This window comes from Mus musculus, chromosome 8, assembly GCF_000001635.26.
Source record: "Mus musculus strain C57BL/6J chromosome 8, GRCm38.p6 C57BL/6J".
NCBI classification, from domain to species: domain Eukaryota; kingdom Metazoa; phylum Chordata; class Mammalia; order Rodentia; family Muridae; genus Mus; species Mus musculus.
The window spans coordinates 119,987,600-120,011,209 of NC_000074.6; the positions used below are offsets into that span (position 1 = coordinate 119,987,600).

A 23,610-nucleotide genomic window follows, 5' to 3' on the forward strand; every position below is an offset into this window, starting at 1 on the left:
ACCTACCATTGAACTCCACTCCCAGTCCCACAAACAGTACACACACACTTCTTACACTTCTGAGGCCCAGAAAGGCCCAGATCAAGGCTATTGTGAGGGCTGGATGCTGCTTCCAAAGTGACACATTTTGTATGTCCTCATTCATGGTGGATGACAAAAAGGTGACCCTCTTCCTCAGCTCTTTTGGAAGGTCCCTGCTCTCACCCCTGAAGACCCTGCCTTCTAACTCTCTCCCCTTGTCGATTTAAATTTAGGCATCTGAAAGGATTTCTGGGAGCACTTATAGTCCTTAGAGTATCTTGGTGGGCTGGTGTTCCCTGCTATCCTGTGTCCTCGATGTAGCCCTTCCTTGAGGCTCATTCAAGGGTTTTCAGCACTTAAAATTTTGATTGCATAGGATCTTGGCCCCAGTGTCCTCAGAGCTCCTGTCAGAGTGAGGTATGGACCCCTACATGTGCCCTCTTGACCACGCAGACATTATCAATCGCACCCAGAGGAATGAGCACAGGGACGCAGAGGCTCACCATCTTGGAGGCTCTTCCAGAGCTGTGCCCATCACAAAGTGGTACTGCACGTCTCTTTGACGCACTTGTGGCCCGGTGACGTTCTGCAGTCGCTCGTCGGTGCACAGAAGCCAGGGAGCAGGGGAACTCCCGGGCATCGATGCTCTGTGTCCAGCTCAAAAAACTCTGATAAAAATAGCTGGTGAGTAAGAACCCGGGTGGGAAGTGGGCCAGCAGCCAGAGAGGGACACAGCAGGAGAGCCCGCAGCTCTGCATGGAAGGATCAGATCGTCAGACCACTGACACCTCCATCTTGCAGCCTGTTGTGGTCCCTCGACCTCTGATTGGTCACTGGAAGGGGACAGTGGGCTCGGGGTGCACTGCATGCCCCTTCAGGTCTGAGCGGAGCATACCTTTTCAGATCTGGCTCCCTAGAGGGACTTTCTCTTTGTCTCAACTTCCCCAGAATCCAACACTCTCCCAGGTCACAAGGACATTCTTGATAGTATTTCCCAGGAAATCTGTGGCTAGTCCCTCTCCTGGGGACAATTACATGGATCTTGGTCCCTTCTCTTCTGGAACCTCTCAGGCATCCACAACGCCCACGTTACCATTATTCAAATACAAAGGCTGTAAGTTTTCTCTCTTCCTTTTCAAAGAAATTACATCCTGAGATTGCAAAAGTCTGGGAAATTTAATTGGAGCTGAACTTCCGAGAGCCCTGTGGCCCTGGCAGCACCTATGTTAATCCTTGATGTGACATGCTCCAGTGATTTCCACGTTAACCATTTAAGGATTTAAGGAATAGGGATGGGGGTGGGGGTGTTGGTTGTGATGGTTACCATTGGAGGGGCCCTTAGCATCACAAAGGTTAGCAACTTTCTTGACAGATGGAAATTCACTCTGACTGGCCCAGGATGACACCAACTAGCACATTAAAGATATCATTTGTCCCATAGGTGCTCCTCAGAGAAGTCAGGTGACTTGAGCTAAGGTACATAGCTGGGGCATGTGCATGAGAAATGAAGCCCAAATCTGTCATGACTCATAGATGGTGCTCATCACTAGGTTGGGTGCTCATTACTAGGTTAGGTGTTCTTCACTAGATTAGGTGCTTATTACTAGGTTAGGTGCTCATTACTAGGTAAGGTGCTCATTACTAGGTTAAGTGTTCATCACTAGATTGGGTGCTCATTACTAGGTTAGGTGCTCATCACTAGGTTAGGTGCTCATTACTAGGTTAGGTGCTTATTACTAGGTTAAGTGTTCATTACTAGATTGGGTGCTCATTACTAGGTTAGGTGCTCATCACTAGGTTAGGTGCTCATTACTAGGTTAGGTGCTTATTACTAGGTTAAGTGTTCATTACTAGATTGGATGCTCATTACTAGGTTAGGTGCTCATCACTAGGTTAGGTGCTCATTACTAGGTTAAGTGTTCATCACTAGGTTGGGTGCTCATTACTAGGTTAGGTGCTCATCACTAGGTTAGGTGCTCATCACTAGGTTAAGTGTTCATCACTAGGTTGGGTGCTCATCACTAGGTTAGGTGCTCATCACTAGGTTAGGTGCTCATTACTAGGTTAGGTGCTCATCATTAGGTTAGGTTCTCAGCCCCTAGGAACAACACCTTGTTTTTTATGGAGCGGCTGTATGGTATCTGGTCATCTGTGGACTTTTTTTTTCTTTTTTTTAAGACTGCAAATTTCTTCATTTCCACTAGCATAGGTCTGTGCTTTGTGCCCATCTCCTCGAAGCCGATTAGCCTCTGTAGTTTTAGCAAAAGAGTGAGGCATGTCTCCAACACCAGGCCATCAAAGGCCCTCCCAAGGCACCTGGCTCTGGAGGAAGCTTGCTTTAGGGACAGCTAGGCACCACGTGTCTGACCACCTGACACTGTCCACTGGAAAGGCTGGAGCCACTACGGCCAGCAACCCAGCTGGTATCCCTCCCACAGCCAATATCAAACACTACTCTCAGTGTCTAGCTCCAGTCAACAGCTAACTACAGCCAATGAAGGGCCCTAAGGAAGAAACTAACTGCACTAACCACACCTTTCCAGTGTCCCCTATCTAGTACATTATAGGCCTAACAAAAACAATGGGGGCTGTTAAAGATGTCTTGTGTGTGTGCGTGTGTGTATCATAATCATATTGGGTATCAAAATAGGTATATATGAATACACACATATATCATTAGCACTAAATAACCATTATACAACTGGAACATCTCCCTCCAACCCACTATAATATAGGATAATTTGTTACACAGCAGTACTAGCCATGACATTCTACTTTAGAAATTTGTTTAGCCTCCCCGATATATCAACAAGAAATGAAATAGCTCTGAAGTATCCAATGTGTTCATCTTGTATAAATACAAACTCTCTAATCAGCTTACCACATGACTTAGAGGCCAAGCTGATAGGCTGTCCTGGTCCATTTGGGCTGATGGGTCAAGACGGCACTGGGTGACAGGATATACACAGGGGAGCTTGGGCAGTGAGACTGTCAAAGGTAGTGTCTCAGCTCACAGATGGGGATCTCACAACATCCCAACTTGCTCTCCCCACCCCCACCGTATCTTCCCTAGGTAATTAGATCTCAATGTAGCAATCTTGGCAAGATACATTAAAATATAGTAGGGGCTCCGGCACAGGCTGCCTGGGTTGGGATCCCAGTCTCACCAATGGACAACCAGGAGATCCTGGACAAGTGCCTTCACCTGCTTGTACCCAATGTCCCCATCTGTAACCAGAGGCCCCTTTCCATTGGGCCGTGAGAGGCTGACCAGAAGATGCCCTTGAAGTTCCCCCGCATAGCTCCTGATACTCTTCTGGTGAAGGAGAAATGGGGTAGGTTAGACGAGAAGGCCACACAGGGGAGGGAAAGGGGAAACTGAGGAAGAGTAGGAAGAAGAGCTGGAGGTTCTGGGATGGCCAGACTGAGGGAGACTTGGCATGTTGGTTTGACCTGATGATGATAGGCATGTAGAATGCTTCGGTGGGGAGGGGTGTCTAAGAGTCCCACGGAGCCATCAAGGAGCTTTGCAAGGTTGTCATGAAAAGCGTCAGCAGGGCGGTGTGGTGGGGCCACTCAGAGCCTGGGACTTCTATTACTGACAAGCCACTCCTGCCCAAATGCTGGGTCCCAGAAAAGCCCTGTTCCTCATCACTTCCCGTTCCTGGGTGGGTAACAGGACCCAGTTTATCCTGTTTTGCATTCAAGGCTTAATGGTCACGGACACTGGCAACAGAGTGGGCACGTGCACTTTGGAGACCTGTGACTCAGAGATGCGTGCAGGAATCTCTGTGTTGGTCAGTCCCTTCACTGAGGAGAATAGGGATGCTGGCGTCTGAGGGTGGTCAGGCCAGATCGTCAGCACCAGAGAATGGCACATGGAGCACAGGGCCCACCCTCACTGGCCTTGTCCTGGGTCACCCCCAGGGCTGCTAATCAGCCCTGTTAATCAGCACTGACTCCTCTGGTACTTGGAAGACAGCTTAGGGTGTAGCAAGTGAGTGCAGGTCGCTTGATGATGGATGCTTCCAAAACTGAGCATTAAGGACGGGATTTAAAATGAAAAATATTAACATATCTGAATCTTTATCTGCGCAGTGCTGCGTCAAGGACTTGGGTAAAGATCTCTGGTTGTAATCCAGGTTCCCCAACATGTCACGAGGAACCCCAGCGGGCTCGGCTGTACCTGCTCCTGGTAGTATTTGTGGAGGTGTTAGTGGGAGGTGCCTCTTTGGATGGGTGGTCTTCTCCAGTCCCACTTTAAGTGACTGAGAGTGTTCTGGGGGATCTCTTAGCTCTTCCCGCTCATTCCCTCACTTGCCCTTAAGGGTTTGGGTGTCAACCTTTACCTAAAGTAATTTCCCGGATTCTAACCTCGGGTTATTTGCTCCAGGTAGACGCCAAATGCCCTGGGGCACGTGGTACTAAGCTTACTGGAACCTCACCCTGGGGTTCTTGAGGAGGCGGGATAATCTCTCCACAGAAGTGGGACATAGCCTCCTCCCTAAATTGCTGGGAACCCCCGAGATCCTCCTAGTTTGGGAATAGGTCGTGGCGGATAAATGCGCACACCCCGGCTCAGCACGTGCTTCCCGGTGGTCTTTTGTCCTGTCCTTCACTTGAGTAGTAGAACCGGGTGGGGTCCACAGGCCACGGACTGTCTGGGGGTGCCCAGCCTGCCGCACGCAGAAAGAGCTCAATGAAAACTACTTTTATGGTCACGGCTAGGGGCCGCGCGCTCCTTGCGCATCGTGGTCCTCAGTGCCTCCACCCTCCCGAAAACAGGAGGCGGGGCCGGCGCCTCGCAGCCCAATCAGCGCTGCCTGTGGACTTGGGGGGCGTGGCTCAGGATGCTCTAAGAAGCTACTAGGGGCCGCGCTCAAGTCCTGGACCCACTCAGAGCGCCCAGCATCCGCAAGGTTCCAGATCTGCAACTTGCTTGCCCAGCGCTCCCCAGGTTGAGGCCAGAGTTCCGCACAGGTGAGAGGGACTCGGTCCCGCTGTTCTTTTGTCTGTAGGAGAACAGGTCTTGTCGCGTAGCCTACGCTGTTCTCGAACTCTTAGCCACCTCACTGCTTCGGCTGCAATGTCTCCTCTTTCTGTCCTTTTTCGACTCTCTTGCCCTGACTAAGGCAGACGCGGTGCTTCAGGGCTGTTCAGGGCTGTGTGCCGCCGTTCTGCAGAGCCCTTACCTGCAAGATCCTTTTCAGATGAAGAAATTGAGGCTCAACTACGAAGCTTTTTGCCCGGGACTGACTCGCGGTTAGGAAGCCGTTGGAGCTGGGATCCCTAGCCTGGCTGCACGAAGCTGCTTCGCGCTTCACTGAGGCGCGCTCTTTTGCCCACCCAAGGCAATTTGCCACCATTTGGGGCGGTAGTGTGTTGTCAGTGGGCGTCGATAACTGGCTCGATGATGGCTTGGTTGCGTTAGAGGGGTCTTTCACTCTGTGAGGGTAAGGTTCAGGTGATCACAGGGGCAGGTAAGTGCCTTTGGTTCCAAATGACAGAGCCACACCCCTTTTCCATTGGCAACAGGCTTGTGGTGAGGGGGTCTCCTAACCCTATTTCAGATAAAATATGGAGGGTCAGAGAGGTAAAGTGAGCTGGACTACAGCAGAGACAGGTCTGGAAGCCACCTCCGACTGCCTCCAAGGCTTCCCAGGGACGTGTCCAGGTGTAGCACAGTCTGGACTCTGGCCCATAGGAATCCTTCTGTCTCAGTTTCCTGAGTTGTCGGGATTATAGCAACTCTTCTAGAGACTGTTTTAGGGAACACATGACAGGGTCTTTTCCTAAAGTGGGCATCTTGAATTAAGTCCTCCTGTCAGGAGTATTGGCCCCAGATGAGGAAAGCCAAGATCAGCTCCTTTGGGGTATAGACTTGGTGCCAGATGCCTGTTGCTGCAGTGCAATTTGAACTGGCCCTCTTTCCAGGGAAAGGTGAGTTGCTACGGTGACTAAGCCCGTGTGAGAGGCTGTCTGGATGCCTGGCTTTCCTGGAGCCAAGAGCGGGGCTGGAAATGTCCACTGTTAGACCTGGGCTCCTTGCCCTGAGGAAGTAGGGTAGTCCTGCCTTCTCCAGATGATCTTACACTCCGCACATCAGGTCTGGAGTCTGACAGCCCTGCAGAACAAGGCTGGACCACGCTGCTTGCCACAAAGGAACTGAGGGATGTACAGCATCACTTGGCATCCTCTATCTGCCACCGTCCTCACCTCACCTCCAGGAGGAATAGCAGGTGTGGCGCTACAGTGCCTGACTTGGGAGCGGTGGCTGGGGACCTGGGTCAGTGGCTCAGAGTCTTGAATCTGGGCTGGAAGTGGAGAGTGACTTGTGATTATACCCCCATAGGTGGGCCTGGCTCTGGACTCTAACACCCACGGCTTGTAGGTCCTGCCTTTTAAAAGACAGCTATATATCCACTACTGCCTCTGTCTTCAACCTGACCTTCACAGAGGGGGCTTTATCTAAGGGGTCCTGGACAAACATCTGGACGAGGCTCCTAGAGAGAAGTGAAGACGGAGGTGTTGATTCTTACATAGTGACAGTTATAGTAAGGCTGGCACCTGACACTTCTCTGGAACATCTGTGGCCAGCTATGGCCAGGGCTGGCCCTAGCCATCTCTTGACTGCCCTGTGAGCCGGCATGCTCCACCCACTGATGCATGAAGTGCACACGTGTGCAGAACACGAAACAGCTGGGCCCCTGGCTGAGCTCCACTGTAGGTTCAGAGGAAGGTGCTGTACCAGATGACAAATGTGACCAGCACAGCAGAGTGTACCACAAGGCTTGTTTCATGACCTAAGGGTGCTTTTAGCATCTCCAGGAGCCTGGCCCCAGATGGGGTTGGTGGGGGCGCGGTGTAGGGCCAGAAGGGGGTTGTACTGACAGGGCTCTTCACCAGGACTCGGTCCGTTGGTACACTGAAAGTCTGCCTGGTGACCTGGGTCAGTGAGGCTCCCAGAGCCTGGCTGCTGTGCTGCAGATGGGTGGGGTTGGTCTGCAGGGGGAGGACCTGAATGGGGGAAGAGGATCAGGAGGCCCTTCACAGCCGCCCCCCTACATACACACATGGCATCCGTCTTGTATGAACTCCACTGGAGTGTCTGCAGGCAGGACCCTGGTGCTGACCTTGGCCTTGTGGGAACTGGCTCGAGGCTCTTCTCCGTCACCAGTGTAATTTGTGAGTAGGGGAGGTGCCTCTGTGTCTGCTACTCTGGGAACTAGAAGCTTAAAAAAGATTAAAAAAAAAAAACTCACTGCGTTTGATGAGTCCCAGATGTGCAGAGCCCACGTCAGTCAAGGGGTTGATAACTGGATGGCTCTTCAGGATGGGAAACCTCGGTATGGCCAGAGTGCCATCATTTCATTCCATGGAGAGGTCCTTCAGCTTATGATGTCCCCACCTGAGCACCCTGCAAGCAACAGAGCAGACAAGAGCAGCCACATGAGGGGGTCCTGAGTCCAGGGCATTCAGTCATGTTTTTGTTTTGTCTTTTCTTGAAAAAGTAGAAAACACATACACACAAATATCATTTTTATCTTTCAATTTAAAAAATCGATATTTATTGAGTGTGTGCGTGCGTACGCATGCATCCATGTATGTGGGCATTGGCATGCACGTGTGTGGGCATGCACATGCCATGGGGCATGTGTGGAAGTCAGAGGGCAGCTCATGGAATACATCTCCATCTGTGCTTGTGGATCTTAGGAAGTGGTTGACTTCAGCTTCTCAGGCTTGGTGGCAAGTGCCTCTCCCCACTGCATCATTCCGATGCCCCCCCCCCAATGCACTACTTTAAAAATATTTATTTAGTCGTTTTATGTGCCTGTGTTCATCTGTATGTGGGTCCGTCCATAGGATTGTCCTGCCTGAGGAGGATGGAGAGGTGTTAGAACCCACCCTGGAACTGGAGTTACTAGTGGTTTGTGAATCCCCACCACCACCCCATGAAGATACTGGGAATCAAACTTAGGTCCTCTGCAAGAGCAGCAAGTGTTCTTTCTTAACTGCTTGCTGAGACATCTCCTCAGCCCTCCTCACAGTCAGTTGTCCATGCACAACTGAGGGGCATTGAGTATGTCGGCGGTGTTGTATGGCTAACGCAACCATCTAGTTCCAGAACACTGGCATCCTGTGTGCATGGACAGTTGTGCCCCAGGCTACTCCAGCAATTGCTCATCTCAGGTGACTCTGGACATCTCCCACAGATAGAATCCTACAGCATGTGGTCTTTGTGCCTGGGATCTTTTTGCAAGATCCATGCATTCGGTAGCCCATATCTGAATATTTTTACTGCCTTTTTTTCTCTCTCTCTCTCTCTTGAGACAGGGTCCCACAATGTAGCCTTTGCTGGCCTGGAACTTGCTCTGTAAACCAGCCCGGTCTCAAACTCAGACCGCCTGCCTCTGCTTCCCAGAGTTCTGGGGTTAAAGCTATGCACCAGCGTACCTGGCTTTAGTGTTTTGTTTTGTTTGTTTGTTTTAGTTTTAGTTTGCAAAGTGGTGGTTTTGTCACAGCATCTTCTTTCTTGTCTTGAGACAGAGCCTCACTGTGTCACCATGGCTGGCTTGGGAACTCACAATGTAGCCCGTGCTGGCTTCTGTCCTCTTATTCCTTGGATTATAGTTGTATCACTACCACTGTGACTGGCTCTTTTTTTTTTTTTTTTTTTTTTTTCTTGTGCTGAGGATGAAACAAGGCATCTTGTGTGCAAGGCCAGTGCGCCTGCCACTACCGAGTCACTCCCCAGCTCGTCACTGGGGGTTCTAGGCAGGTGCCTCTGAGTTGCATACCCCCACTCTCTGTAGTGCATGTTTTCCTTCGCATACTTCGACAGACATCTTGCCCTACAACACGCCCCCCCCCCAACCCCACCTGGGGCCAGGCACCTAGAGATGCTAAGATCACCCTTACATCATGACAAGCCTTGTGGCATACTCTGTTGTGCTGGTCACATTTGTCATCTGGTACAGCACCTTCCTCTGAACCTACAGTGGGGCCCAGCTGTACTGCTTAGTGCTTTAGAGTAGGGCACACACCCCTAATTCTGGTGCTAGAGACGGAGGCAGGAGGATCAAGAATTCAAGGTGATCCTCAACCATGTGATGAAGTCAAGGCTCGCTTGCTCTGTGTGAGATCCTGCCCCAGTTGTGCGTGTGGTTCTGTGGATGTGTGTGCAGAGGAGACAGCAGGTCACACGGTCATTGGATGTGTAACGGTGAGAAAGCTGGCTCCATCATCTTCCGTGAGGTTGGCTTGAGCCGGGCTTTCACCCGGCAGGCAGGGAGTTCTTCCGTGGTGGGTATGGACAGACGCTATTGCCTAGAGTTTTGTGGCAGGGCTGACGTCTTGTCCTGAGTCACAGAAACCCACTGAGAATCATGTCTGAGACATTGCCTTGGGGCAGCACTGCTCTGTCTCCGACCCCTAGCTTGCAACTGTGGCACTTTCGGGCAGCCCCCCGCCCCCCTTTCCAGGCCATGAGGACATGATGATCCAGCCAGAAGGAGGTTTGCCTGGCCTGCAGTGCTGCGTCAGCTTAGGAAAAAGCCACAAAATCGGGGTGGGGGTGGGGCGAGGGGGAGGTGGCTAGTGAGGGATTTTGCAACTTCTGACCCATCATTAAAAACAAACAAACAAAAAAATAATACATTCTTACAAACTATGAAAGCCCACACTTTTCAATCCAGGTTCTGGAAGGTGTCATGTGTTGATGCTGAGTGGTAACATCCCAGAACAAAAGGCCCCCGTGCTTCTGTTTTGCTTGTAGGGCAGAGATCCCAGAGCTAGCCCTGTCCCTAGGCAGAAAGAATCCAACTTGTTCTTAAGGACTGGAGCTGGCCTCAAGCTGGTGTCTTCTGACCCTTCATGGAGTGGGCCCAGGACACCAGACCCCAGCTTTCTCAAAGAGAAAGGGAAAGTGGCTGCGGGAGCTGATGACCGCCCTAGGCAGAACTCCAATAGGCCTGCAGTAGGAATGGCCAGGGTGAAGGGTCAGCCCAGGGTGGCGGGGTCTATCTTGCAGTAATGGGTTGCACCACTAAGCAACTACTATCTAGGAACAAGTCCTGAAGGAGATGGAGGCTTTTGCTTCTAGAATAAGTTGTGTTGCCGGGGTGAGGGGACCCAGGGGCCTTGAGGATCTGAACACTACTTATGGAATTTTCTGGAGTCCTGTGCTTACAGGGTAGGAAAAGCGTCCGGTAGGGTCATCTAAGCCCCACACCATGCCACGTCCTGACCTCCTTTGCCGTAGAAGAGCAAGCCCTCTGTAACTGACCTCTGTGGCCACTTACGTTTGCTCTGATTTTATTCCCAGTGGCTCTTCATATTAAGTTCTCAGAGTCCTCATGAGGGGCAGAAATAAAATGACTTGAAAAAAAATAAATTTCTCGGAATACTCAATGCAATCCCTTCTGTATAAAATGCGAAGTGCATGCTGGTAGAGACAGGTGGTTAGGCTAAGCTCTGGATGTGCTGGGGTCTGGGGAAAGTTGAGGAAAGCAGAGGAAGGTGACTCAGCTGGAAGAACACTTGCCTAGTGTGCGCTCGGAGCCCTGGGTTCCATCCCCAGCACCCCATAAACAGGGCATGGTAGCACACACCCCTAATCCTAGTGCTAGAGACTGAGGCAGGAGGCACAGGAATTCAAGGTGATCCTCACCACAGAATGAGGTCAAGGCTCCCTTGCTCTGTGTGAGATCCTGCCCCAGGCAATCAGATACAACAAACCCAAGGTGTGGAATGACACGATGGCAGGCGGGCTCTTGAAAGCAGGGATTCCCTAAGTGTGGTCCCCAGACTAGCAGCAACCCTGTGGCTTCAACAGAAACACAAGTGACCAGGCGCCATCTGAACCAGGAAGTACAACTGGCACCCTGTTCTTCTCTTCTAAATAGATACTGCTATGTAGCCAAGGCTGCCCTCAAATCTGCCGATCCTCCTGCCTTTGGAGGAGCTCTGTGGTGGAAATGTCCCTGTAACCGCGAGCCAAGGAGCAGGGTGTTTGGGGCCAGGGTTACCCTTAGCTGTACAGCATGTGTGAGCCCTGCTTTAGTAGCAACCAATAAGCCAAAACCCAAACTTTCCCTGGGAAGCGCACGTCACCTGGTAGCACTCTGCACAGGGCTGATTCCAGATACTCTGGGACCCTCGTGAGTGTCACAAAGATCCCATTCTGGAGCATGTGTAGTGCCTCTGAGTGACAAGGACCTTGCTGGGTGCATCTACTGACCTGCTCTGAAGCCAGCTCTGCACCAACCATGAGCCGCTCCAGCTGTAGGGCTGTGGAGACAGCTCAGGTGACAAAGTGCCTGTTGTACAAGCCCAGTGACCCAAGACCAATCCCTAGAGCCCACGTAAAGATGCTGGGTGTGGCTGTGCTTCCAGCATTGTGACCTGCTGTCCAGCAAACCTAACTGAATCTGCAAATCACAGGCCAGTGAGAAACCATTTTAAAAATGTAAATAAATAAATAAATAAATAAATAAGGATATGACTCCTGAAGAGCATCAACACACACACACATACACTCACTCACACACAAAGACACACACAGAGACACACACACACACAGAGATTCAGGCACACACAGAGACTCACATATACACACAAAGAAGATATATATATATATATATATATATATATATATATATACACATATATACAATATATTATATATATTATACATACACAGACAACACACATAAACACATATACAGGGATAAGCACACAGACACACACAAAGAGACTCAGGCACACATAGAGAGATTCACATAGACACACACCACATACACACTGACACACACAGACATACAGAGACACACACAGACACACACAAACACACACAGACACAGATACACATACAGACACACACACATAGACACATACACACACACAGACACACATAGACACACACACATAGACATACACATACACATAGACACATACACACAGACACACACACATAGACACATATACACACAGACACACATAGACACACACACAGACACATACACACAGACACACACAGACACAGATACACACACAGACACACACACAGACACATACAACACACACAGACACACACACATAGACACATACACACACAGACACACATAGACACACACAGACACATACACACAGACACAGATACACACACAGACACACACACATAGACACATACAACACACACAGACACACACACATAGACACATACACACACATAGACACATACACACACACATAGACACATACACACACACATAGACACATAGACACATGCACACGGACACACACAGACACAGATACACACACAGACACACACACAAACACACACAGACACTCAACACATAGACACACACACAGACACACACACGTAGAAACACAGACACACACACAGATATAAACACACAGACACACACACATAGACACATACAAAGAGACTCAAGCACACACAGAGACTCACATACCACATACACACTGACACACACACATAGACACAGACACATGCACACATAAACACACACAGAGACACAAAGAACACAGACACACACCACATACACATTGACACACACAGAGACACACATAGATACACACAGACACACACAGACACAGAGACACACACAGACACACACACAGACACACACACATAGACACATACACACAGACACACACACAAACACCCACAGACACTCACACATAGACACACATACAGACACAACACGTAGTCACACATACACACACACAGACATACACATACAGACACACACACACATGGACACAGACACATGCATACATAAATACAGAGAGACACAAAGAACACAGACACACACATACACACATACACACACACACACACACACACACACACACACACACACACACACACACACACACACAGCTCCCTACACATCCTAGCTGTCCTCCTCCGTGGCTGAACACACTATTTATTTCCAGGACCTTGGCAGCCTGGCTAGCACCAAGAGATATTTTCATCAGGGCCTTGGCAGTGTGGGACAAAGTGCCCTGCCAGCTTGGGGATGGACCCGGCCCTGTCTGGGTTCCACGCTTCCCGGCTGGCCCTTATCTGGACTCTTTCCTCTTGGTTTACTTTGCAGGGGTGTTGGGGTCAGTCTCAGCCTAGAAACTCTTGAGGGGCTAGACTCGGATGGGTGCGGTTCTCTCCTGTGTGCCGGCCTAGTTTTTGAGGGGCCGTTCATGCCTCTTGTAATTCATCTTTCAAACAGTCTGAGATATTTTCATCTTAAAATAAACCTAGTTTTCACTGAAGCTCAACACCTAAGAGAGGGGAGAGCATCACTCACCCGCTGTCAGGTAAATCTCCTCCCAGATGAGACTCCTGAGCCCAGCCAGCCTACAGAGGTCCCCCGGGCCCTCCCGCCGCCCCACCCTCAGCGTAACCATTTCCAGACTTCTAAAGGTGCAGGCCAGGTTTAAACTTCACATGAAGGAACTGTGTGTGTTTAATCCTCAGAGTCTGGCTGGCTTTGGGCCACACGCAAAGGTGAGGTTCTGCCTGCCTGCTGACCATGGATGGGCTTTTAAAGTTAAACCAGACCTCAGCCAGTGCTTGCTTCCTACAGAGGATCCTTTGCACTGGAGAGAAAGGAGAGCGCCTTATAGCTGCCTTCCAAACCCCTGGCTACCTGGCCCTGGCTGCCTGTGATCCTGGCTCCTTTTCTATGTTTGACTTTAGGACATGCAGGTGGGATTCCCTCCACACCTTCACCCTTCATTCACCCCAAACACAGGGGTCCTGGCCTCACCTCTGCAGGGGCCTTTTCCAGCCTAACTCCCAGCAACAATGTTAACTGGGAAAAACCTCCCTTCATGGGCAGGATCTCAGGACTTGCTTTCTCCGTGGAGCCCGACAGAGAAGACCCCATATCTAGTTCCCAGCTCGGCCATGTTGATGCTATTCTACCTTCCTAGGGGGCATCATATTGGGGCTGTCCTGGTTGCCCCCATTTCTCAGAACAAAGGTCATCTTGGATTCCAAATTCACTCAGAAGGCAAAGGGAAAGAGGTACTGTGGACACTGGTCAGATAGGCAGCAGCAGATCCTGTGGTCTTTACACCTGTCCCAGCCCCGCCCTACAGTGTCCCTGAGGAACTAGAACTGTGGCAGGTAGCTTTCCATAGAGGATGGGATTTGAACCCAGGCCCGACTCAGACACGTTCCTACACTGCTTATGACTGTGGCACCAGTCATTTCCTTATCCAGAGTTTGATGGGAACGGTTGCCATGGAAACCTTCCCACATCAGCAGAACAAGGTCAGGCCTCGGAGTTCCGCATGGGTTATTTCTAAGAAAACATTAATTTGTTATCCAAGCACTTAATTTGTCCTCTTTATTTATTTTTAACATGTTATCTTGACTTGCATGGAACATGCTTGGTTTTAGCACGAAGTGATTTACATGTTTATTGATTGAGTATACTTTTTGTCCAGAACTAGTCTAGCTTAGTATTTTAGGCCTTTGATCCCATCTCCTGGAAAGACTGGGGCAGGAAGATCATGAGTTCAAGGACAGCCTAGGTGTCTTATTGAGACCCTGGTTCAAAATAAAAAGTAATAAGAAGATATTGCTTAATGGTAAAGCCCTTGGCTAACATGAAAGAGTTCTTGTATTTGTTAAGCATCTGACTTTGTTCCACGAGTCCCCTAAGGACCGTGTCTCTTGCTGGAGGCACAGAGGACACCTGATTCTGTAAGACAGAGACCACGGAGGGCCAGCACCTAGATGTGGGGAGTTGGAGTGACGGTGGGGTGGCCAGCAGGGATAGAGCCAGTCTCTTACCTCCCTTGGGTCTGACCTTGATCCTGTCAAAAAGCAGACAGGATCCAGCCAGGAGGGGAGACGCCACCGCCCGCTGTCTGCTGCTCACCCAGGCGTCTGTAACGGGATGTTCCCTGCCCAGCCTGGATCACTGAGATCTGCTTGGGGGTTGGGGTTGGGGTGGGGGTGGGGGTGTCCCTCCTCCCAGCCACACTTCATTCCCGGGATTTCTGGGTGGTTTGTGGGTATGACTCTGATCTGTCCTTGGCTTCTTGCTCAGACTTCAGCTCTCCCTTGTTAGATTTGAGGAGAAGCGAGCTGGGAAAGCCCTCGGCTGTGTTGGAAGTCAGTGGCTGTCCAGAGAGCAGGCCTCCGGGTTGTGTCGTCTCATCGATGTGGGGCAGTGGAGCAGAGGTGCTGCCTGGGTAAGGTGGACAGATGGGAGACTGGAGTATAAGGAGTAAATTTGTCCCTTCCCCTCAGGCCTTCTCTATGACCGTGACCAGGCTGTTTACTATCTTTGTTTGCTGTCCTCTATTTCCTCATCTGTGAAATGGGGCTAATAAAATCAGTGAACCCATCTGTTGTGCAGATGATGACACAGGAGATTCCAGGAATGAAGGGACCGGTACATTGCTGGGCCATCCCCATTTGTCACGCCTTGGCCAAGTCATCAATGGGGATACGGATGTGGACTCATTAGCCTTTGGTATGCCAGGGCTGATAGCTCAATTTTCTTATAGGTCACAAACCGGAAAGCAGAACCTCTGTGGAGGCTAAATCATACAACCTTGAAGAAAGGAAGTCACATTTAAATGGAAGGCAGCCTAGTCCTATGGCTGAGACCCTGAGACCTTTCAAACGGCTTCTCACTCTGTGCCTCGGGGTGGCTGATGGCCAGTGGGCAATTGCAGTGGTTTTTCCTACAGACACTGTGTTTAGTGGCTTCACATGGGTTGGTGGCTTGGAGTTGGCCACAGTGGGATGTGTAGGCCAAGGGAAAGGGTGAGCAATACAGAACAGGCTGTGTGCTCGGGTGTCGGTCACCCAACTCCCAGCACATAAGGAAACCCATTGTGGTGAGCACAGTGACCAGACCCAGTGCTGGGGGCCAGCTCCTGGACAGTCAGGCCTGTGACACAGAGGAAAGGGGGCCCCATAGGAGATGACCTTCTTCTCTATTCACAGTTGGCTGGGTGTTTCCCAGCCAGAGGGTTAGCAACGACCCTCCAGCCCGATGTCCTGGAACCTCCTTCTCCAGAAAGCCAAGAGGCCCAGGCTAAAGGATCACTAAAGGGTCACTGAGTCCAGTGTCCTGGGACTCCTTTCCCCCAAGTTCCAGGTGCTTAACCGGATTTTTAAGTTCTATACAACTCAGGCCAAGTCAAGGCTTTGAACTAAGAGCTGCAGGGGGGAGTATCCTATCAGCTCCATGCCCTAGTCCCAGACCCTGTCTTTTTTGCTTGTTTGTTTGAGATGGGGTCTCAAGTAGCTCAGGCTAGCCTCAAGCTCACTATGTAGCAGAGGATAGCCCCAAGCTTCTGATCCTTCTGCCTTCACCTCCCAAGTGCATCTTCAGGCTGTGGATGGAATGGAGGGCTTTGTATATGCTACACATTCTACTGACGGAGCTGAGTTCCAGCCCCCCAGTTCCAGCCTTCGAAACCATGTTGCAGTGTGGTCCTCCATCACTCAGAACTGTAGAGCTTAGAGCACCCCCACCCCACGTGCGTGCGGAGAGAAGCTGAATGCTTTTGTCTGAGGCCACACAGCTGTGGAGAGGCAATGTCAAGGGTCGGATCCAGGTTCTGTTTCCCTGAAAGCCCAGGATGCAGCCATCAGAGAGGCCCCCATGGACCACAGCCCTTATATGGCTCTTCTGATCCAGAACGGAGGAGGAGGCATGCCCCTCCTCGCTCATTCCATAAATATTTATCGAACAGAGAGATGTGTCAGACAGACTCTGGGACTCAGGGGTGAGTGGGCTGACAGGTCTGTGGTGTGATTAATTCCCTCAAGGCTTTCCAGGAAGGAGAGTTCAGAGTAAGCAGAGGTTCACCGGCAGGCTTGGCAGCGGGCACTCTGGGGTCAGGGGACGGGCTGCAGGAACAGCGTGTGCAGAGGCCGGCCGGGCCAGCAGCTGGTGTCTTAGCCCTGACATCTTTTTGGCAGGCTTCCCCAAATACAAAGCATTTGGGCTACATGATGCAACCATCTTCCCTGCCGGACCAGGAGCTTTGCTAGAGTTTCAGCAAATCTGCGTCTCATCCTCTAAATGGCATCAAGTACCATCCGGTGCTGGGAGGGTCACTGGAAGGCTAAAGCAATGGAATCTATGTTGAGTCCTCAAGCTTTCAAAAAAGCTCTGCCTCTAATGGGCTGCCCAGACTCCCAAGTCTGTTCATGTGTGCAGGACTCAGTTTTGTGTGCTGTGAAATGGGGCTGCAGAATCTTCTGTCCACAGTCATGTCCCAGGGCATGCCAGTCAGTCCTAGCAGTGTAGGCAGTCCAGCAGGGTTGATTTCAAAATCTGAGTCTCACCATTGACCCTGGGGTTCAAGACCATTGTCTAAGCTTCCTGTACCCCTCTTGGCTTGTCCTCATGGGAGCTGCATGCTTTAGCTAGCTGGGGTCTCCTGGGTGCTGGGGACCTTCTCCGCATAGAGAGGGATTGCAGGACTGGGAAGCAGCAATATTTACCTTTCTTAAACTCTTTGTTATTCTAAGGCCAAATGCCTCTGGTTTCTGATCATTAACTCTTGCTATATAGCAGCAGGGGATTAGGGAAAGGATTTATTGCTAGCTCTAGCTTCTCTGGTGAGCTACCCAGGAGCCCCTTGTTGGCCAGGCTCATTAACTCTTTCTGAACCAGAGAGAAAAGAAAAGGAAAAAAATGAAATTAATTCACACACACACACACACACACACACACACACACACACACACACATTTTGGTCAGTCTTCTTACCTACACATAGACAAACAGACATCTGTGTTTGGTGGATGGATGGGTGGATGAATAGATGAGGGAAGAGTCCCCCAAATCAGCAACATTATTTTTTTTCTCTGGCCTTTTTACACCTTCTTAGACAAAAAAATCTTTAGAAAATTACCTCAGAGATAAAATGTTAGAAAAGGGGAGTAACAGAGGGATGTTGATATTAAATTCAAAGCAGTGTTTCATTCTATCAGCTTGTTATAAGTTCAGAGCAACAGTTTCACATGGCCTTGTCTTAGTGCACACCTGTGGCTTCACCCTTGGACTGGAATGTTTCTCCTTGAACACACATTTGTCCCAAGCCTATTTCTCTCTTTAGTGTGGTTATGAAAGCTCATTGAATTCCTTACTATGCAGCCTTTACTTACTATTCTGAGGAGTGGGTACATTCTATTCTTGATTCTAACTTTGTTACATCTTTCTAGCAAAACAACTAAAACCATTTCTTAAAATTTTTCTTCCTACGATAATTTGAATCAAATCAGCAATTCTATAACATCATGAATTCATCCAAACTGCATTAATTCATGAAAGTTCATCTTTATGTTGATCTGCAGGAGGTCTGCTCCACAGGGTGGGTTGATGCTCAGGAATCCTTAGCCTATGTAATAGTGACAGGAAAGACATATCAGCAGCAAGAAGCAATTTTGGGGTGAAGTCTCTTGGGACTTTGCCTCTCAGAGCTCACCCACCTTAGGCTATTGCAAAAAAGTGGGCCACCTCCAGGAGGGCCACCTGCTAGCCTTAGCCCTTGCTAGATGGCTCCTGACACTTGGATTCTCTTTGTCACTGTAGCAGAAGAGAAGGAGACCTTGCAGAGTCCCTCTTAGGTGTGTGGCCCTGCAGCCCCCATGGGGATAGTCCAAGTTGGTGAGTGATGGAGTGTCAGAGGTTGGTAGGAGGAGGCTCCTCTAGAAATGATGTTGAGGATCAGAGGTGTGGCTCAGGATGTAAACAGATTCCTGCACAAGTGTCAGGGCCAGGGTTCAGATCGCTAGAACCCATGTAAAACCTCGGTGGTTGTAGTGGAGACGAGATCCCTGGAGCAAGCTGGCTACCTGGGCTGGATGAAACCACGAGAGACTGACCTTCGGTACATAAGCTGCAGAGTGACTGAGGAAGACATGTGGCCTCCACGTGCACGTGCACACGGGTGGGCATACAGGCAAACATGTGGCAACATGCATATTCACACATGCAAACCGTACACAGAAAGGAAAAGGGGTGTAGAATTTGGCAGGGCCAAGGAGAATCAGGTGGGAGAGAAGAGCCCAGGAGTGCAAGTTTTATTCCAGAGACAGGGGGAGCGGCGACCCAGGCCCACACTGTGAGCAGCTGAAAGCCGGAGAAAAATGAAGCAGGGCTGCAGATGGAGAGGGCAGCCCACACAGTGTCAAAGACGTGGCATAGAGGGTGCTGCGCATGCGTTTGCTGAGAAGGGGCGTGTCTTAGCTAAGTATCCGAGAGAGGCTCCATTTGTCTTCCTGGAGTGACACATTAGGGGATCCTCATTGACCAACTTCCCAGCATCCTTCCCAAGAGGCAGGATAGGATGCCAGAACCTCAGAGCCAGATCTGATTGCTTGGCTGTCCCTGAGATGAATGCCTTGGAAGGAGTCAAAATGGAAGCCTTCGGAGAGAGCCTTGAAAGAGGGTGAACACCCCTCTAGCCCTAAGAACAGCCCTCTAGCCCCAGCTTCTGTCTCTGGCTGTCCAATGTTGAGCAGCTAAGCTACCTTAACGCTAGCTGTCCCATTTATAGAATGGGAGCTGTAGGATCGTACTTCTAGGGAATGGAGAGCCATGGCAGCCAGGAGACTAGAAAAGGGTAGGACTCCCTCTAAAAGCCGCCAAGACTGTCTGTCAGGATCAGCTCAGTCATTGATAAAATCTAGGCAACCAGGCCAGCGTGTACTGCTCCTTCACAAAAGGTCTTTGGGCCAGTGAGATGACTTAGTACGTGGGTGAAGGGACTTAACACCAAGCCAGATGACCTACATCTGATCCCTGGGACCCACACTGACTCCAGCAAGTTATCCTCTGACGGAATTCCGTGTGCAGCCCATTGGCAAGCACATATCACACACCATTTAAAGGAAAGGCAGGCACGCATACACAGTGCTGGGAGCGAGCTTGGTCCCGTGCAGTCCAGCCCTTCGGGGTGTTCATTAAAAATTTAAAAACCAATTCGTTTATGTATGTGAGTGGTTTTGCCTTTGTGTCTGTGTACCATGTGGGTGCCCGGTGCCCATGGAGGTCAGAAGAGGGCATCAGACCACCTGGAGCTGGAGTTGTAGATATAACTGTAAGTGACTATACAGATGCTGGAATCTAACGTGGGTCCTCTACAAGAACAGCAAGTGCTCTTACCTACTGAGTCATCTCCCCAGTCCCTTATTTTTTCTTTTCTTTTGATACAAAATCTTGTCAAGTGGTGTTGGCTGCTCTCAAACTTACCATATATTCCAGGCTGGCTAGACCTTGTGATCTTCTGGCCTCAGCCTTTGAATACAGGGAAGGCTAGCACATCTGGCCCTGTTTTAATACAGCTGTTTGGGTAGTGGGTAGTGAATGGCTCCCCAAAAGCTGGGGTTCTGGACATGTCCCTGTGAGCCATGCCCCAGCTTGTGGCTTACAGCAAGCACTGGGTCCCATGGACTGGAGTCTTCCTCCCTCTTGTTCTTTAACATGCTATAGACCATGAACACCTGAGACCCACCCCCTTCTTGCTCCTGTATTGCCTGGTGTGGAGTTGCTCTGCTGTGCTTTGGTCCCACAGTTCACATGGCTGCTGCAGTGCCACAGACCAGGAGCCAGAGGCGGAGCTGTGGGTGGGGCTGGCTCTTCCTGAGGTCTCCCCTGGCTTGCAGGTGGCATCATCTCTCTGTGTTCTCTCATACGTGTCTCTCTGCTTGTATCTGTGGCATGATACTTTAAAGTTTCTTTATTTATAGTAGGATGTGTCTAAGTGTATGGATCTGTGCATAGGTGTGTTCAAGAGTGTGGGTGTTTACGTGTATGTGTTTGTGTGCGTATGTGTATATGTGTGTCTCTGTGTGCATGTATGTCTGAGTGTGTATGTATGTATATATATATACATATATATATGTATATATATATATGTATGTGTGTGTATATCTGTGTGTGTCTCTGTGTGTGTATATGTGTACTTGTGTGTATATATATGACTGTGTGTGTGTATATATATATATATATATATATATATATACATGATTCTGTGTATATATATATATATATATGACTCTGTGTGTATGTGTACGTGTGTGTATATATATATATATATATACGACTGTGTGTGTGTATATATATATATATATATATATATATACATGATTCTGTATATATATATATGACTGTGTGTATGTGTACATGTGTATGTATATATATATATATACATATGACTGTGTGTGTATATTTATATATAACTGTGTGTATGTGTATATATATATGACTCTCTGTATATATGTGTATATATATATGGTTGTGTGTGTATTGTGTATATACATATGACTGTGTGTATGTGTATATATATGACTGTATATGTATGTTATATATATGACTGTATATGTGTGTGTATATACATATATATACATATACATATATATATATATATATGGCTGTGTGTATATATTGTGTATATGTGTGTATATATATATGACTCTGTGTATATATATATATATATATATATATATATATATATATACAATTCTGTGTGTGTTGTCTCTTTCTGTCTATGCTTTTCCAGCTCTGTGAATGGAAGGTGGCCAGGTGGCCCACTGCTCCGTGTATCAAGCATACACGCACTATCATCTTCTACTGGTTTTTAAACTTACCACCATGCTGTACTTATTGGCTCCTTTTACCCCCTATATAGTTCTCTACCCCATTTCCTGCCACCAGTCGATCCACCGCTCCTCCTACTGACTGCACTCTGATTCTGTCTGTTTCTGGGTTTTTATCTGGTTGGCCATGGTAAGGTCACATGACAGTTAATGCTTTGGATCCTGCCCTTTGAGCTAGACAAGCACGGAAAAACACAGGTGGGGCATTGCCATGATCCCAGGGTGGAGAGGCAGTGACATGTTTTGGTGTGTCACTTTGACCTGACTCTGCAGCTCGGGATGTGTGTTTATGGTGATATGACCGACCCAAGAGAGCTTGGGCACCCTGAATGTTCTGCATTCTTGGTGTGCTTCTTGGCTGGGGCCATTGCACACAGTGGGCCCTCCGTGGTCTCCTGGGCTCCGCCCCCGAGGCTTCCACCCTTGGAGCAGGGCAGGGTTTGAGTCTGGCATAGGAGAGAGCAGCTGAGCCCCGCCTCTCTATGTTGTGCCTTTGGTCTTACACAGGCTTGGTTGGGACCCTGGAGGGTTTCCAGGGGCGTGCCCTGGCTAAGCATCCCAGAGACTTAATTAGTGAGTCCTGATCTACAGAGTCACTGCTTGACCTGCCTCCCAGCATCCTTCCCAGAAGGCAGGACAGTATGCAAGAACCTCAGAGCCAGACCTGATTGTCTGGCTTTTGGGTGTCCCTGTCCCTGAATTGGGTGTGTTGGTATTCACAGGTCAGAATGGAAGCCTTTCCAGAGAGTATCATGAAACAGACAGTGAACAGCCCGCTAGCCCTAAGAACACTGTTCTAGCCCCAGCTCCTGTGGACAGCTACCTTAACCCATGTTGTCCTGTTTGTTAGAATGGGAGCTATAAGATCATACTTCAGGGTAATAGAGAGCATTCTGGCTATGCCTGCCTCCTGGGACAGGAAATAACTCTCTAGAACTCTGCCTCATCTTCCATCCTCTCCCTTCCTCTGTCCACCTTGCCCCTGGAACTCCCAAGCCCACATGACAGTTACATCCCTGGAGTTTCTGTGTGAGCAAAGACAAGGGGCAACTTTGACTAATGGGACAGAGCCTTCCCTGTTCTGATGAGGTGGTATGGCTGACCTGGTTCTAATTTGCTGTATCCCATTTCCTCTTTTCCTTCCAGAACCTTCCGGTGCCCAGCCCTACTTCAGGAGCCCAGGCTGCCCCCACCCCTCTTAGTTGTGGCTGAAGGCGTGAAGCCATGAGCTGTCTTCTGAACAATATGGTCCTGATGGGGCTGGCTCTGCTGGTCTGTGGAGTACAGGCCTTTTTCCTTCCCAACACCACGAGCCTGGAGAAGCTGCTGAGCAAATACCAGCATGCAGAGCCACACTCACGCGTGCGCAGGGCCATCCCCATGTCAGACCGCCAAGAGATCCTCATGCTACACAACAAGCTGCGAGGCCAGGTGTATCCCCCTGCCTCCAACATGGAACACATGGTGAGCATCCCACCGGGGTGATGGTGGGCCCAGGGGAGGGGCAGTGTCTTACGATTTTTTTTTGAGAGGTCTCACAAAGTCCTGGCTATCCTTGAACTCGCTATGTAGCTGGGGTTGACTCAACTTCGAAGTGACCCATCTGCATCCAGCCTCCTAAGCGTTGGCGTTACCAATGTGCCTTTCTGACAGCTTAGGCTGACTTTAAACCCGATCTGTAGTCAAGGATGGCCTTGAACTTCGGGTCTTCTGCTCCATCTCCCAAGTGCTAGGACTACAGATGTCCACCACCGTGCCCAGTTTATGCAGCGCTGGAGATGGAGCCCAGGGCCGTGTGCATGCGAAGCAAGCATTCTGCCAACTGAGCTGTACTCTCCGGACTCAGCTACAGGCTCTCTTCTAACTGAGATGCACTCTGCCCACCGGCACCCCACTTCACACCTCCTTTCTCTTCTAATCCC

General features: G+C 49.7%; 1 protein-coding gene across 4 annotated transcripts in view; it reads left to right on the forward strand.

Moving 5' to 3' along the window:
- Positions 1 to 4,838: 4,838 nt before the first annotated feature.
- Crispld2 (cysteine-rich secretory protein LCCL domain containing 2) overlaps positions 4,839 to 23,610 on the forward strand; it is a 60,357-nt gene continuing 41,585 nt past the window's right edge. For 2 of the 4 annotated variants that reach the window (NM_001310635.1, NM_030209.4), the window contains exons 1-2: positions 4,839 to 5,001; positions 22,835 to 23,152. In NM_001310635.1, coding sequence (NP_001297564.1) covers positions 22,913 to 23,152 — 240 coding nt within the window. In that variant the 5' untranslated portion in view covers positions 4,839 to 5,001; positions 22,835 to 22,912. Of the gene's footprint in view, positions 5,002 to 15,131; positions 15,253 to 22,834; positions 23,153 to 23,610 lie in introns of those variants that run through there. The other 2 variants (XM_006531508.1, XM_006531509.1) reach the window with 1 other exon arrangement.